This window comes from Pan troglodytes, chromosome 11, assembly GCF_028858775.2.
Source record: "Pan troglodytes isolate AG18354 chromosome 11, NHGRI_mPanTro3-v2.0_pri, whole genome shotgun sequence".
NCBI lineage: Eukaryota > Metazoa > Chordata > Mammalia > Primates > Hominidae > Pan > Pan troglodytes.
In genome coordinates this window covers 94,086,571-94,103,965 of record NC_072409.2, presented here as the reverse complement: position 1 = coordinate 94,103,965, position 17,395 = coordinate 94,086,571, and the positions used below count along the sequence as shown (strand labels likewise).

The 17,395-nt window shown below is 41.6% G+C and overlaps 1 protein-coding gene across 11 annotated transcripts in view; it reads left to right on the top strand.

Annotated features, from left to right (window-relative positions):
• MTAP (methylthioadenosine phosphorylase) overlaps window positions 1–17,395 on the top strand; it is a 355,183-nt gene that overhangs the window by 229,967 nt on the left and 107,821 nt on the right. For all 11 annotated transcript variants that reach the window (XR_010148751.1, XR_010148750.1, XM_054657987.2 and 8 more), the window contains 2 exons: window positions 624–682; window positions 1,946–2,113. Coding sequence is in view for 9 of the 11 variants with exons in the window: in XM_054657987.2 (XP_054513962.1) it covers window positions 624–682; window positions 1,946–2,113 (227 nt within the window). In the remaining 2 variants the exon portion in view is untranslated. The remainder of the gene's footprint in view (window positions 1–623; window positions 683–1,945; window positions 2,114–17,395) is intronic.

The following is a 17,395-nucleotide window of genomic DNA, read 5'->3' as shown; positions in this document are numbered from 1 at the left end:
AATTCCATATTGCTACGTCCTCTGGTCCATCTGTAAGATCTCTCTATCTGGCTGTCCCAACCAAACCCTCCTTTTCAGCTAAATTCTTAGGTTGACCTTGTGTGCTCCCAGTCCTGCAGTCATCCTGGTTCATTTTCTTAAACCCCTCAGTTCTAAGGGTCTTTCCAGCCTTTGTTACCTCAAGTCATTTCCATGATCATCTTAGACCTGGTTAACACAAGCAGACATTTCCAGTGCTGAATTCTTAGTGTCATGATGGTGGCTTCTTATCCTTTCTGCCTTTCACCTTCACACCTGTTCTCGAACCTGCCCAATAACCTTGAGACATCTAAATTTGACCAGTCTACCATCAGAGTTCCCTGGGGTACTCGTTACAAATAGATCTGACTAAATGGTACCTACACAGGTGCCCATGGTAACCTTGAGTCCTGTGAATCTGTGCCTGCAGAGGGATCAATAAGTAATTGATTAAATGATTATATTGATAATCAGATCTTGCCTCTTCTCTAAGTTGTATCCTCAGACTCTTCAGATTCCATGAGTCCTGTTGTGGTTGAACAATTATAATTTACATACCTGTTTTTAAATCACTGAGTTAAATGTCATTTTTTCATTGCATGCAGCCATCTGATGCCTTAATTTTGGGGAAGATAAAAAATGTTGATTGCGTCCTCCTTGCAAGGTATGGTATTTTAAGCTTTTTGGATGTTACTACTAAAGGATAATTTAAATTTAACTTAAATTCTGGAAAGAGTAAAGATACAGGTCTGAGCTTTTATATGTTGGCAGAATCAGAACATCTAAGTAACCTTTATTTACAATGTTTTATTTTTGGTTAAGTTATATTGACTTAGGAGATCAAAGATCTCATGCTCTTGCCCCTTACATTGTGTAAAGTAGATCAGATGACTAAAATCAAAGCTCTGGTTTTAGTTCTAACTGCAAGAAGAAATGTTTTGTTCATTTTTTTCCCCCTTCTTATAAAGATAAAGAAAAACAATGCATCATTAATGACCTCTTGCTGGTAGTAGTTATATGTCTGTGGGAAGTAGGCTTAGGGCTTCTGAAGTGGGTTACTTGTGTCTGTGCTGTTGTTTCCTTAAGGAGGCTGGTGCTGCTCCATATTACAGAGGAGGCCAAGTCATTTTTATCCCACTGTTAGAAGTTAGTCAAGATATATGTATGAGTTCTCTACTGTTGTGTAACAAATTACCACAAATTTAGCAGCTTAAAATAGCACACATCATCTCCTAGTTCCTGTTGGTCAGAAGTCTGGCACAGCTTAGCCAGTCCTCTGCTTGGGGTTGCACAAGGCCCCACAAGGCATATTCAAGGACTGAGTCCCCATCTGAAGCTTGAGGTCCTTGTTCAAGCTCGTGTAGTTGTAGGAGAATTCACTCCCTAGAAGTTACAGGGCGGAGGCCTTTGGCTCCTAGAGGTGGTTCACATTCCCTGCCGTGTGGCCTGCTCCACAGGCTGTTCACTTGACTGCAGCTTGCTTCTTGCTATTAGGATATGGCAAAGGTGCTAGAAGTCACCTCCATGGTTAAGCTGTACCTTGCAAGCATGCAGGAGTCCGGCAGGAGAATCTCCTGTGCATGCTTGCAAGGTAGAGCCTAATCGTGGGAGTGACTTATAGCACGTTTACCATTTTTCTATTGGCTGGATGCAAGTCCCAGGTTCACTGACCCTTTATACAGAGCATGACAGTGGGGTCCTCACTAGGGTCTGTCTGCCACTCTACATATTTGAAACAGGAGTGGCTTCTCAGAATCCAGTGAACCTAAATTTTAGTTTTAGTTGCTCACTGGACTGGGTTCTAGGAGACCCCCTGTGTTAGTCTGTGGTCATTGCTAGAGAATCACTTAGTTTTTTCTAGGCTCTAGGAGAAAACAGTTGGTGGTGTACTCATCACGGGTTAACAATTTCTTCTCTCCTTCCATAGGCATGGAAGGCAGCACACCATCATGCCTTCAAAGGTCAACTACCAGGCGAACATCTGGGCTTTGAAGGAAGAGGGCTGTACACATGTCATAGTGACCACAGCTTGTGGCTCCTTGAGGGAGGAGATTCAGCCTGGCGATATTGTCATTATTGATCAGTTCATTGACAGGTAAGCAGTCATACAAAATGCTTTAGGCTATTGTAGCTGGTCATTTTCAGCTCAAATGGACAACGCGTGGGAACCGGCAGGGAAACTGGGAGGGCAGTGCCACAGACTTGCTTGCTTTTTTTTTTTTTTTTTTTTGAGACGGAGCCTCACTCTGTCTCCCAGGCTGGAGTGCAGTGGCATGAACTCAGCTCACTGAAACCTCCGCCTCCCAGGTTCAAGCAATTCTTCTGTCTTAGCCTCCCGAGTAGCTGGGACTACAGGCACATGCCACAATGCCCAGCTAATTTTTGTATTTTTAGTAGAGATGGAGTTTCGTCATATTGGTCAGGCTGGTCTTGAATCAGGAGATCACCCGCCTCGGCCTCCCAAAGTGCAAAGTGCTGGGATTACAGTCGTGAGCCACTGCACCCAGCCTGTGTTAAGCTTTTCATTGTGAGTTTTTGTTTTTTAATTTTAATTGACAAATGATAAATGTATATATGAGGTATAACATTATATTTTGATATATGTATGCATTGTACAATGATTAGCAAAGCTAATTAACATATTACCCCACATATCATCTTTAGTGGTGAGAACATTTGATTTTTACTTTAACAATTTTGAAATACATAATACGTTGTCATTAGCTATAATCACCATGCAGTGTAATCTCAAAAACTTATTCCTCCTGTCTAACTGAAATTTTGTGCTTTGATCAACGTCTCCCCAAACCCCAGCCCCTGGTAACCTTTCTACTCTTTACTTCTATGAGTTTGACTTAGTTAGATTCCACATATAGGTGAGATCATGCAGTATTTGTCTTTCCATGGCTGGTTTATTTCACTTAACATAATGTCCAGGTTCACCCATGTTGTGGCAATTGACAGAGTTGCGTTCTCTTTTAAGGCTAAATGGTATTCTGTTGTGTATATATACCACATTTTCTTTTTTTTTTTTTTAATTATACTTTTAAGTTCTAGGGTACATGTGCACAACGTGCAGGTTTGTTACATATGTGTACATGTGCCATGTTGGTGTGCTGCACCCATTAACTCGTCATTTACATTGGGTATATCTCCTGATGCTTTCCCTCCCCACTCCCCCAACCCCACAAGAGGCCCTGGTGTGTGATGTTCCCCTTCCTATGTCCAAGTGTTCTCATTGTTCAGTTCCCACCTATGAGTCAGAACATGCGGAGTTTGGTTTTTTGTTCTTGGGATACTTTGCTGAGAATGATGGTTTCCAGCTTCATCCATGTCCCTACAAAGGACAGGAACTCATCCCTTTTTATGGCTGTGTAGTATTCCATGGTGTATATGTGCCACATTTTCTTAATCCAGTCTATCATTGATGGACATTTGGGTTGGTTCCAAGTCTTTGCTATTGTGAATAGTGCCGCAATAAACATGCGTGTGCATGTGCCTTTATAGCAGCATGATTTATAATCCTTTGGGTACATACCCAGTAATTGGATGGCTGGGTCAAATGGTATTTCTAGTTCTAGATCCATGAGAAATCGCCACACTGTCTGCCACAATGGTTGAACTAGTTCACCATCCCACCAACAGTGTAAAAGTGTTCCTATTTTTCCACATCCTCTCCAGCACCTGTTGTTTCCTGACATTTTAATGATCACCATCCTAACTGGTGTGAGATGGTATCTCATTGTGGTTTTGATTTGCATTTCTCTGATGGCCAGTGATGATGAGCATTTTTTCATGTGTCTTTTGGCTGCATAAATGTCTTCTTTTGAGAAGTGTCTGTTCATATCCTTTGCCCACATTTTGATGGGGTTGTTTGATTTTTTTCTTGTAAATTTGTTTGAGTTCTTTGTAGATTCTGAATATTAGCCCTTTGTCAGATGAGTAGGTTGCAAAAATTTTCTCCCATTCTGTGGGTTGCCTGTTCACTCTGATGGTAGTTTCTTTTGCTGTGCAGAAGCTCTTTAGTTTAATTAGATCCCATTTGTCAATTTTGGCTTTTCTTGCCATTGCTTTTGGTGTTTTAGTCATGAAGTCCTTCCCCATGCCTATGTCCTGAATGGTATTGCCTAGGTTTTCTTCTAGGGTTTTTATGGTTTTAGGTCTAACATTTAAGTCTTTAATCCATCTTGAATTAATTTGTGTATAAGGTGTAAAGAAAGGATCCAGTTTCAGCTTTCTACACATGGCTAGCCAGTTTTCCCAGCACCATTTATGAAATAGGGAATCCTTTCCCCATTTCTTGTTTTTGTCAGGTTTGTCACAGATCAGATGCTTGTAGATGTGTGGTATTATTTCTGAGGGCTCTGTTCTGTTCCATTGGTCTATATCTGTTTTGGTACCAGTACCACGCTGTTTTGGTGACTGTAGCCTTGTAGTATAGTTTGAAGTCAGGTAGCGTGATGCCTCCAGCTTTGTTCTTTTGGCTTAGGATTGTCTTGGCAATGCAGGCTCTTTTTTGGTTCCATATGAACTTTAAAGTAGTTTTTTCCAATTCTGTGAAGAAAGCCATTGGTAGCTTGATGGGGATGGCACTGAATCTATAAATTACCTATGGCCTTTTCATGATATTGATTCTACCTATCCATGAGCATGGAATGTTCTTCCATTTGTTTGTATCCTCTTTTATTTCATTGAGCAGTGGTTTGTAGTTCTCCTTGAAGAGGTCCTTCACATCCCTTGTAAGTTGGATTCCTAGGTATTTTATTCTCTTTGAAGCAATTGTGAATGTGAGTTCACTCAAGATTTGGCTCTCTGTTTGTCTGTTATTGGTGTATAAGAATGCTTGTGATTTTTGCACATTGATTTTGTATCCTGAGACTTTGCTGAAGTTGCTTTTCATCTTAAGGAGATTTTGGGCTGAGACGATGGGGTTTTCTAAATATACAATCATGTCATCTGCAAACAGGGACAATTTGATTACTCTTTTCCTAATTGAATACCCTTTACATCTTGCTCCTGCCTGATTGCCCTGGCCAGAACTTCCAGCACTGTGTTGAATAGGAGTGGTGAGAGAGGGCATCCCTGTCTTGTGCCAGTTTTCAAAGGGAATGCTTCCAGTTTTTGCCCATTCAGTATGATATTGGCTGTGGGGTTGTCATAAGTAGCTCTTATTATTTTGAGATATGTCCCATCAATACCTAACTTATTGAGAGTTTTTAGCATGAAGGGCTGTTGGATTTTGTCAAAGGCCTATTCTGCATCTATTGAGATAATCATGTGGTTTTTGTCTTTGGTTCTGTTTATATGCTGGATTATGTTTATTGATTTGCGTATGTTGAACCAGCCTTGCATCCCAGGGATGAAGCCCACTTGATGATGGTGGATAAGCTTTTTGATGTGCTGCTGGATTTGGTTTGCCAGTATTTTATTGAGGATTTTTGCATCAATGTTCATCAGGGATATTGGTCTAAAATTGTCTTTTTTGGTTGTGTCTCTGCCAGGCTTTGGTATCAGGATGATGCTGGCCTCATAAAATGAGTTAGGGAGGATTCCCTCTTTTTTTATTGATTGGAATAGTTTCAGAAGGAATGGTACCAGCTCCTCCTTGTACCTCTGGTAGAATTCGGCTGTGAATCCATCTGGTCCTGGACTTTTTTTGGTTGGTAGGCTATTAATTATTGCCTCAACTTCGGAGCCTGTTTGTTATTGGTCTATTCAGGGATTCAATTTCTTCCTGGTTTAGTCTTGGGAGGGTGTGTGTGTCCAGGAATTTATCCATTTCTTCTAGATTTTCTAGTTTATTTGCATAGAAGTGTTTATAGTATTTTCTGATGGTAGTTTGTATTTCTGTGGGATCGGTGGTGATATCCCCTTTATCATTTTTTATTGCATCTATTTGATTCTTCTCTCTTTTCTTCTTTATTAGTCTTGCTAGTGGTCTATCAATTTTGTTGATCCTTTCAGAAAACCAACTCCTGGATTCAGTGATTTTTTTATGGGTTTTTTGTGTCTCTATCTCCTTCAGTTCTTCTCTGATCTCAGTTATTTCTTGTCTTCTGCTAGCTTTTGAATGTGTTTGCTCTTGCTTCTCTAGTTCTTTTCATTGTGATGTTAGGGTGTCAATTTTAGATCTCTCTTGCTTTCTCTTGTGGGCATTTAGTGCTATAAATTTCCCTCTACACACTGCTTTAAATGTGTCCCAGAGATTCTGGTATGTTGTGTCTTTGTTCTCATTGGTTTCAAAGAACATCTTTATTTCTGCCTTCATTTCGTTATGTACCCAGTAGTCATTCAGGAGCAGGTTCTTCAGTTTCCATATAGTTGAGCAGTTTTGGGTGAGTTTCTTAATCCTGAGTTCTAGTTTGATTGCACTGTGGTCTGAGAGACAGTTTGTTATAATTTCTGTTCTTTTACATTTGCCGAGGAGTGCTTTACTTCCAACTATGTGGTCAATTTTGGAATAAGTGTGATGTGGTGCCGAGAAGAATGTATATTCTGTTGATTTGGGGTGGGGAGTTCTGTAGATGTCTGTTAGGTCTGCTTGGTGCAGAGCTGAGTTCAATTCCTGGATATCCTTGTTAACTTTCTGTCTCGTTGATCTGTCTAATGTTGACACTGGGGTGTTAAAGTCTCCCATTATTATTGTGTGGGAGTGTAAGTCTCTTTGTAGATCTCTAAGGACTTGCTTTATGAATCTGGGCTCCTGTATTGGGTGCATATAGATTTAGGATGGTTAGCTCTTCTTGTTGAATTGATCCGTTTACCATTATGTAATAGCCTTCTTTGTCTCTTTTGATCTTTGTTGGTTTAAAGTCTGTTTTATCAGAGACTAGGATTGCATCCCCTGCCTTTTTTTGTTTTCCATTTGCTTGGTAGATCTTCCTCCATCCCTTTATTTTGAGCCTATGTGTGTCTCTGCACGTGAGTTGGGTCTCCTGAATACAGCACACTGATGGGTCTTGACTGTTTATCCAATTTGCCAGTCTGTGTCTTTTAATTGGAGCATTTAGCCCATTTACATTTAAGGTTAATATTGTTATGTGTGAATTTGATCCTGTCACTATGATGTTAGCTGGTTATTTTGGTCGTTAGTTGATGCAGTTTCTTCCTAGCATCGATGGTCTGTATATTTTGGCATGTTTTTGCAGTGGCTGGTACCAGTTGTTCCTTTCCTCCAGGAGCTCTTTTAGGGCAGGCATGGTGGTGACAAAATCCTCAGCATTTGCTTGTCTGTAAAGGATTTTATTTCTCCTTCACTTATGAAGTTTAGTTTGGCTGGATATGAAATTCTGGGTTGAAAATTCTTTTCTTTAAGAATGTTGAATATTGGCCCCCACTCTCTTCTGGCTTGTAGAGTTTCTGCTGAGAGATCTGCTTTTAATCTGAAGGGCTTCCCTTTGTGGGTAACCCGACCTTTCTCTCTGGCTGTTCTTAACATTTTTTCCTTCATTTCAACTTTGGTGAATCTGACAATTATGTGTCTTGGAGTTGCTCTTCTCGAGAAGTATCTTTGTGGCGTTCTCTGTATTTCCTGAGTTTGAATGTTGGCCTGCCTTGCTAGGTTGGGGAAGTTCTCCTGGATAATATCCTGTAGAGTGTTTTCCAACTTGGTTCCATTCTCTCCGTCACTTTCCAGTACACCAGTCAGATGTAGATTTGGTCTTTTCACCTAGTCCCATGTTTCTTGGAGGCTTTGCTCATTTCTTTTTACTCTTTTTTCTCTAAACTTCTCGCTTCATTTCATTCATCTGATCTTCAGTCACTGATACCCTTTCTTCCAGTTGATGGAATTGGCTACTGAGGCTTGTGCATTCGTCACGTAGTTCTCATGCCATGGTTTTCAGCTCCATCAGGTCATTTAAGGACGTCTCTACACTGGTTATTCTAGTTAGCCATTCGTCTAATCTTTTTTCAAGGTTTTTAGCTTCTTTGCGTTGGGTTCGAATTTCCTCCTTTAGCTCAGAGAAGTTTGATTGTCTGAAGCCTTCTCTCAACTCGTCAAAGTCATTCTCCATCCAGCTTTGTTCCATTGCTGGTGAGGAGCTGTGTTCCTTTGGAGGGCGAGAGGTGCTCTGATTTTTAGAATTTTCAGCTTTTCTGCCCTATTTTTTCCCCATCTTTGTGGTTTTATCTACCTTTGGTCTTTGATGATGGTGACGTACAGATGGGGTTTTGGTGTGGATGTCCTTTCTGTTTGTTAGTTTTCCTTCTAACAGTCAGGACCCTCAGCTGCAGGTCTGTTGGAGTTTGCTGGAGGTCCACTCCAGACCCTGTTTGCCTGGATATCAGCAGCCGAGGCTGCAGAACGGCGAATGTTGCTGAACAGCAAATGTTCCTGCCTGATTGTTCCTCTGGAAGCTTCGTCTCAGAGGGGTGCCCAGCCGTGTGAGGTGTCAGTCTGCCCCTACTGGGGGGTGCCTCACAGTTAGGTTACTCGGGGTTCAGGGACCCACCTGAGGAGGCAGTCTGTCCATTCTCAGATCTCAAACTCTGTGCTGGGAGAACCACTACTCTCTTCAAAGCTGTCAGACAGGGACATTTAAATCTGCAGAGGTTTCTGCTGCCTTTTGTTTGGCTATGCCCTGCCCCCAGATTTGGAGTCTACAGAGGCAGGCAGGCCTCCTTGAGCTGTGGTGGGCTCCACCCAGTTCGAGCTTCCCAGCCACTTTGTTTACCTACTCAAGCCTCAGCAGTGGCGGGCGCCCATCCCCCAGCCTTACCGCCGCCTGAAGTTTGATCTCAGGCTGCTGTGCTAGCAATAAGCGAGGCTCTGTGGGCATGGGACCCTCCGAGCTATGCACGGGATATAATCTCCTGGTGTGCCGTTTGCTAAGACAGTTGGAAAAGCGCAGTATTAGGGTGGCGGTGACCCAATTTTCCAGGTGCTGTCTGTCACCCCTTCCCTTTGCTAGGAAAGGGAATTCCTTGACCCCTTACGCTTCCTAGGTGAGGCGATGCCTCACCCTGCTTCGGCTCACACTCGATGGGCTGCACCCGCTGTCCGGCATCCACTGTCCGACAAGCCCCAGTGAGATGAACCCAGTACCTCAGTTGGAAATGCAGAAGTCACCTGTCTTGTGCATTGCTCATGCTGGGAGCTGTAGACTGGAGCTGTTCCTATTAGGCCATCTTGGAACCGCCTCTCCCACATTTTCTTTATCTGTTCATCTGTTGATGGACGTTTATGTTGCTTCCATATCTTGGCTATTGTGAATAATGCTGCAGGGACCGTGGAAGTGCTGATGTCTTTCTTGACATAAAGTTTCATTTCCTTATACACTCTGAGATGGGATTCTTGGATCATGTGGTAGTTGATATTTTCAGTTTTTTGGGGAATTTTAGTAATGGCTGTATTAATTTATATTCCTACCAGCAGTATACAAGGGTTCTGTTTTTGTCACATCCTCATCAACACTTACTTTGTTTTGTCATTTTGATAATGGCCATTGTGGCCTGGCGCAGTGGTTCACGCCTGTAATCCTAGCACTTTGAGAGATTGAAGCAAGAGGATTGCTTGAGCCCAGAAGTTTCAGACCAGCTTGGGCAACATAGTGGGACCTTGTCTCTATAAAAAATAAAACAAAAATTAGCCAGGTGTGTTGATATACAGCCGTTGTCCCAGATACTTAAGAGACTGTGGTGGGAGAATCGCTTGAGCCTGGGAGGTCAAGGCTAGAATGATTCATGAATGCACCACTGCACTCCAGCCTGGGTGACAGCAAAAAAGCCATTCAGGTGTGAGGTGATATCTTATTGTGGTTTTTATTTGCATTTTCTTGATGATTAGTGATGTTGAGCATTTTTCATACAGCTGTTGTCCATTTATGTGTCATCTTTTGAGGAATGTCTATTCAAGTCCTTTGCCTATTTTTTTAATCAGGTTGTGTTTTTGGAACTTTCTTTCATTTAGTTTCCTTACATATTTTGGGTATTAACCCCTTATCGGAGGTATGGTTTGTAAACATTTTTTTTCCTATCTATAGGCTGTCTCTTTATATTATGGGAATTTTTAAACATATACACAAAAGAATAATAATCAGGGACTCTTTAGGTTCCTAATTCGTAGCTTCAAGAGAACATTTTCTTTCTTTTTTTTTTTTTAAAAGAGTATAAATTAGTATTTCCTTAGTATTAGATATCTAGGAAGTTCTCTCTATTGTCTCATGAACTTTTTTTTTAATAGTTGGTTTATTCAAATAAGGGTCCACTCATTACACACATAAGCTTAATAAGCCTTCTAGTCTGGAAGATTCCACCTTCCTTTTTCCTTTTCCTTTTACTGCCCATCCACATTCTGGATGTTACTAATTGTATCAAGTGTCATTTAGTGTCTTCTCCTGGCCCCTGTGTTTGCTATAAACTGGATTTAGTTCTGGTGGCCTGATCAGAACCAGGTTTGAATTCTTGGCAAGAATCCTTCCTTCTGCATCCTGTCAGAAGGCATGTGATGTCCAGTTGTCTCTTCATAATGCGATCGATCAGGTGCCAGAGGTGCTAGGGTTTTGTTTATTATTATTATTATTATTGTTATTATCTAACTGCACAAGTAATATATATTGTTCCTTTACGCCCCCCAAAAAAACAACAATAATAGACTGCCAAATTTTTGGACCTTTTCTGCATTTAGAGGTAGTTGAAATCACAAGGGAAAGTGGTGGTCTCTAGGTCAGGGATCCCCCACCCCTGTGGCTTGTTAGGAACCGGGCTGCACAGAAGAAGGTGAGCCGTGGGGCGAGAGCGAGCATTACCACCTGAGCTCCCCATCCTGTCAGATCAGCAGCAGCATTAGAGTCTCATAGGAGCAGGAACCCAATTGTGAACTGCACATGGAAGGGATCTGTGTTGTGCACTCCTTATGAAAATCTAACTAATGCCTGATGATCTGAGGTGGAAGAGTTTCATCCTGAAACCATCCCCTCTGACCCTCTCTGTGGAAAAATTATCTTCCATGAAATCAGTCCCTGGTGCCAAAAAGATTAGGGGCTGCTGTACTAGGGCCACCCCCTCCCCTATTCCTGATAGAAATAATTGCCTCTCAGAATGCTCTGAGTGAAGACAGGAGCCTCCTGGGCTGGATGGAGAGTGGAGAGTAGCGCAGAGTTAAATCATTTGGGGATCCTTCCACAATCCCCCATCCAATCACCCTGCCTACCACCTCAGTCCATGCTGCTCCTCCCATCAGTTATCTCTGAGCTTACTGTACTCACAGCCTGCTCCTAGAGCTTCTGCTATGGGAGAGAGGGTTGTCCAGTCCAGGCCACTGTGGCTTCTGCCTTTCAGGGATTCATTATAATTTCCAGTCCATCAGAAGCATTCTTGGTTGTTTCCTGATGGAATGAAACTGTTTTGAAATTGCCCATTCTGTAGGTCAGAAATGGTTGAATATCAGCAGTTTCATGTGGTTGAACCTAATAAATAATGGGGTTAGACTAAAATGGTTACATATTTCTCACCCCAAGTTATGTCCTTATAATGTATTTATACCTGACATTATATATTTGTGACCTGTTTCCCTCTAGAATATAAGCCATGTGAGATCAAAGTCACTTTCTGCCCAGTTTGCACCATATCACCAACACTCACAACAGTTCCTGGCCCATCTTTGCTCTGTCAGTATTTTTTGAGGGCTTGAACATAGTCATTTGAATAGAGAGATAGGCTGGAGTTTGTGTTTTGGAGACATCTTGATGAAAATCTCAATGGCTGTCAACGTCCATGTGTTTGGAGGTAATAGTTTAAGAAAATGATTATAATATGATTGCTAAATAGAGTGGAATACAAAACTCCATATTCAGGATGATCCAGATGTATAAAGTATTACAGATGATACTGTAAAGTCTGAATTGGGCACTGAGCCTTGGGTTAATCTGTTACTTAAACGGTATAACTATACGCTGTTGCATTTCCCAGATCTTTTACTCACATGTCTTAAATGTAGATGTTTCACATACTGGCTCTTTCAAGAAAGCAGTTGGGTCAGAAGATGGAGACTAGAAAGAGAACAGGTATTGCCATCAGATCTGGTTTCATTCTATCTTAGCCAGGTAACCTTAAGATCTTCTACTATTTTTCTGTTTATGAGACATATGGATAACCTGCCCTCTTAATGTTTCCTTGGAAGTTCAAAGTCTCTAACAAGTGCCTTTTGTGGGATCTTGCATGTGTTAACCTTCTCAGTAACTGAGTACCATTATTGAGAGTGTGTGCATACTGGCTGGAGGGTCCACTAGTTGACACTACTTTACAACAACAGGAGGAAAGAATCTGTTAAAAGAAGGATCCCTGGCAGGGTGCAGTGGCTCACGCCTGTAATCCCAACATTTTGGGAGGCTGAGGCAGGCAGATCACCTGAGGTCAGGAGTTCGAGACCAGCCTGGTCAACATGGTGAAACCCCGTCTTTACTAAAAATACAAAAAAAAAGTAGCCAGGTGTGGTGAGCACCTGTAATCCCAGCTACTGGGAAGGCTGAGGCAGGAGAATTGCTTGAACCCAGGAGGCAGAGGTTACAGTGAGCCGAGATTGCTCCATTGCACTCAGCCTAGGCAACAAGAGTGAAACTCCATCTCAAAAAAAAAAAGAAGGATCCCTAAGAGAATATAATTTAGCATGAAATCTCAATTTTTACATTGATTAGTTATTTGCGGTGATAATGTTTTGAATATATTAGGTTAGACAAGATTTTAAAGTTAATTTTACCTGTTTCTCTTTTACTTTTTCAGTGACCACTAGAAATTTTAAAACTACGTAGGTGGCTAACATCATATTGCTGTTGGATGCATCTTTTAAGTGCTGCTGCCTTTGATTGAGCTGAGTGGGTTCCAGTTAACCAGGCTTGAGCACGTATATCATTCATTATGTGTTTGAACATCTCATAGCACAAGATGCCTTGTGGTTTGAGCATATATATCATTCATTATGTGTTTGAACATCTCATAGCAGAAGATGCCTTGTGGTTAATGCCCTCTATGTGTTTTACTGATAGCACATTTCTTAGTAAAGTGAATCTTGGTGTATTGAGACAGGCATCTCCTGCCTCCACTTGCTGATAGCATCAGATACAAATAGGCTGTGCCATTTTTAGCCTGGGGTTTCCCAGAGTAATACCCACAGCCTCAACTTGTTTAACAGAATTGTAACATCCTGTAAAGCCACCCCGTGGATTATAGAATTCCAGGGCAGCTGGGGCAGGAGCATTGAATCAGGAGGTTTCATCTTGACTCTGTTTGGCCCTGTGCAAATCACTTTACCCACTACACGTTGGTTCTTTCTTCCAAATGGAGGGCTGAATTGCACCATCTCTCTCTCTCATTCTTTTGGTTTTTTTTTGTTTGTTTGTTTGTTTGTTTGTTTGTTTGAGATGGTCCCACTCTGTTGCCCAGGCTAGACTGCAGTAATGCAATCTCGGCTCACTGCAAGTGTGAGCCACTGTGCCTGGCCAGGCTCCTTTTCCCTACACTGCCCGTGTATTCTCTCCAGGGACTTACCTAGAACCACACACATTGGCCTATTGCCATAAGTTTGTCAGCACGTTGTCTCAGAAAAAAAAAAAAAAAATCCTCATCCTAAAGTGTTCTTCAAAGGCTAGCGAGATTGTTTAATAATACGGCTATTCTTATTTTATAGATGGCCAAGCTAAAGCACATCATTTTCTTTTCCTTCAGTGCCAGCATGAGCAGGGCGGGGGGACCAACCTCAGATTTAAGAAAGACATGTGGCTGATTTTTAGGGTTGTTTTTAGAAACATTAGATTTCTTCTCTAATAATGAAATATACTTTTGAAGGACTCTGACAATGCTGGAAGCTCTTTTAAGAAAAATGTCATTCTATTCTGAAAATCTTTTTTTTTCTTCTCTCTCTCATGCTACATTACAGCTGATGAAGTTAAAAAGCCTGGGCATAAGAAAAGGGGAGCCCTGGGTGTGACTGCCCTGGAAAAAGAGGTAGAGAGTGCAGTGGGTTCAAGTATGTTTGGGTATGTGCAGTCAGTCTTTGTGTCTTTCTCATTCAAGTAAATTCCATAGCAATTAAAGTGAAAATAATCATCTTTCATTTGTGAGTAGAGCATCCATAGAAAGCAACATATATCTTGGTCTAGAACTTAAATTCCAAAAGAATGTGTTATATTTTTCATTTTCCCGTTTTTGTTGCACAGGGACAAGTTTCCTGATGCTTCCTTGCCATAGGCCCTGGGCTCTGTGTGTAGTGTTCTTCCCAACAAAAATTAAAAATAGGAAAATCAGAATCTATACCAAGAACTTTGTCTAGGAGGCTTGTCTGCAGTAGGTTTCTTCAGTGCCTATGCCTCCTGCTGGATTGTGTTTGATTAATCCGTTTCTTTTAACTTGTACAAGGTCCCCATTGTTAGAGCCACAAGTCATTTGGCCACTGAGGGTAAAAGATGGTTAGGAGTGGGATTTGTTCCACTTCTTTGCAGCGATTAAACAGTCAGTTTGAACTGGGGAAAGTATTTGACCTTTAGTCTGTCCTAAAAGAATGTCATCAGGCTATTTATACATTAAAAGGCTCCCATAAGATATGTACTCCCAGATTCATAATTTTGGAACTTCTCTCCTATGGTACACACCCTTGTATGTATGCACACCTGGCTCTCACTGAGTCATTTATGGGAAACTGAAGCAAGATGTTCTGTTAATAGGGGAAAAAAGACCTCATAAAAGAGTCAAAGTAAATGAGACTTAGAGAAATGTAGAAGCATGACTATGCATCACTGGGCCTTTGCTTAGTTTTTATTCATCAGCCATGGAGAAGAAAGGCATGACTCTTTCCTGCCTCCCACACCCACCGGACTTGTAAAGCTCGACTTCGATGATGCATTATAAAGTGGTGCACAGGATTGGTTTTTAATAAGATTTTTGCCATTGGAGCAAAGCAAGACTGTTTCCTGCCAGCTGCTTTATTCAAGTCATGAGGCATTTTGTTGTCTCCTCCTGTACTTGTGGTACACGGACCCTCCATTTTCTAGCCCAGTTCTTGTTAGATACCTTTGCATATTCATTTGTATGTATGGGAGAACTGATGATATGGCCTTTCTTTCACCCCCAACTACTAACTGTCCATGCCATTAAAGATACATGGACAGGGGATTCCAGCAATTTCTACAGTTGCTCTTCTTTCTCTTTACCATTAATCCTGATGATTGTAGGAAATCAGTACACCATATTTATTATGCAAATCTAAGAAAAACAACTAGATCTATAAACTATTTGAAAAGATGCCCACATTGTATTTTTTTGTTGTTTTTTTAGATGGGATGTTTTTCTGTTGCCCGGGGTTGAGTGCAGTGGCCTGATCGCAGCTCACTGTAGCCTCTACCTCCTGGGCTTAAGCAATCCTCAGCCCGTCTAGTAGCTAGGATTACAGGAATCTGCCACTGTGCTTGGTAATTTTTTTTTTTTTTAAGGAGATGGGGTCTCACTATGTTGCCCAGGCTGGTTTCAAACTCCTGGCCTCAAGCAGTCTTCCTGCTTTGGCCTCCCCAAAGTGCTGGGATTATAGGCATGAGCCACTGCACCCAGCTACATATTTTTTAGAAAAGGATCAGGTGAGTAGGACTTGCTCAACTGCTATCACTGTCAGAAATATCTCAAGGTGAAACTTGCAAACATATCAGTAAGGAGAAGGATGAGATTTCTTTTTTAATAGTCTTCTTTATCAGGAATGTTTTGCAGATATTGATTTTTTTTTTTTACAATGAGAAAAATATGACCAAAAACTGAATATTAAAGGAAGCAGAGTGTGATTCCCGGTGCTAAACAGTTTCTGTAAAATGTGGCTAATAACATATTGGCCTGTTGTGCCTAAGGCCTGTGTTTGGGTTATGCCTTCTCAAAGAATGCAGTGGAAGAATCTCAGCTTAGAAGTGAGGACATCCAGAATTCTTTCCTGGCTGTGCCGTGAAATTCCTTTGTCACTTAGTGTCCTCATCTGCTAAATGAGGGTGTTGAATTGATTCCTAAAAGTTCTGGTATCCTCCCCTCTTCAGATTATTTCTTCAACTTATTTTCTTGGTAGAACTGGGAGAGGTTCGACTTTGCTTTTGTCACGCATTCTTACTCATCAGGAAAGTCCCGCTATAAACACAGTGCTGAGGGATCAGTTATGTCAGTCTGTTTCCTTCTCCCAGAGACCAGCCCTGCCTTGGGCTTCCCCTAGAACTTTATGTCATAGCATAAAGGCCCGTGTCTGGGCCCTGAGGTTGGGAGTATGCTCTGATGTCAAGTATTTGATCATTCTCTTTCTGCCTCTTGATGACTAGAAAGCGTTTTATGGTAAAGAGTTACGCAAGAAGCCTTTGTTTAGCTCTTTCTCTCATTACTAAAAATAGTAAGCTATTTTTAACCCTTACTGTTCTTACTTCTTCTTACTCATTTCCCTCACTCTTTAGCTGAGAATGTCACCTCCACCTTTATAGAGAAGAGAGAAACTTAAGCATAAACTCTTCACCTTCCTTCACCTTCCCTTTCCCCAGTTACTTGCGTCCCTGTTCTTTGTCATCCTCTTGTCTGTAGCTGTCCTTGAAGTGGTGTCCACTATTCCCCTGGATGAGGTTCATTCTTACGTTCTGTTCCATAACCTAGTTGTGTTATTAACTTCCCATCCTACATCCTTTTATTAAAAATCCTACACTACCAATTTTTGAGTTCCTATTAGGTGTCACAATCAGTTAATCCCACTTATGGCATACAGCAGTCATTATTCCAGTTTATAGTTGAAGAAACTTAGGCCCTTACTGTGTTTCTGACACTGCTTATTATCACAGCTCTAGAAGACATCTTCTATCCACCTTATCCTTCCCTTTTACAAAAGGTGAGAAAACTGAGGCCCAAAGAGGTTGTTGTCACCACCTATGTAGAGTGAGGATTTTTATTTTTGTGCTATTGTTTAGCGTGATCTCATGGAATATAATAGAAAATAAGGGGAAACTATGGTACCTGTTTATTGAGCAGCCTTCCTTGACTGGGATATAAACATCCATTGGTTTTCCTCCTTTTTCATGCCACCACAAGCACTCAGGGGCACTCTTGATACCAGAACAATGGGAGGATCTTAGTGATATTGGTCCAAATACATAAGTTTTCACTTCTCTTTTTTTTGAGACAAGATCTCACGCTCGCCCAAGCTGGAGTACAGTGGCGCCACAGCTCACTGCAGCCTTGACCTCCCAGGCTCAGGTGATCTTGCCACCTCAGCCCCCCAAGTAGCTGGGACTACAAGGGTGTGACACCACACCCAGCTAATTTTTTGTATGTTTTTGTAGAGACAGGGTTTCACTGTGTTGCCTGGGCTGATCTTGAACATCTAAACTCAAGGGTTCCACCCACCTTGGCCTCCTAAAGTGCTGGGATTACATGTGTG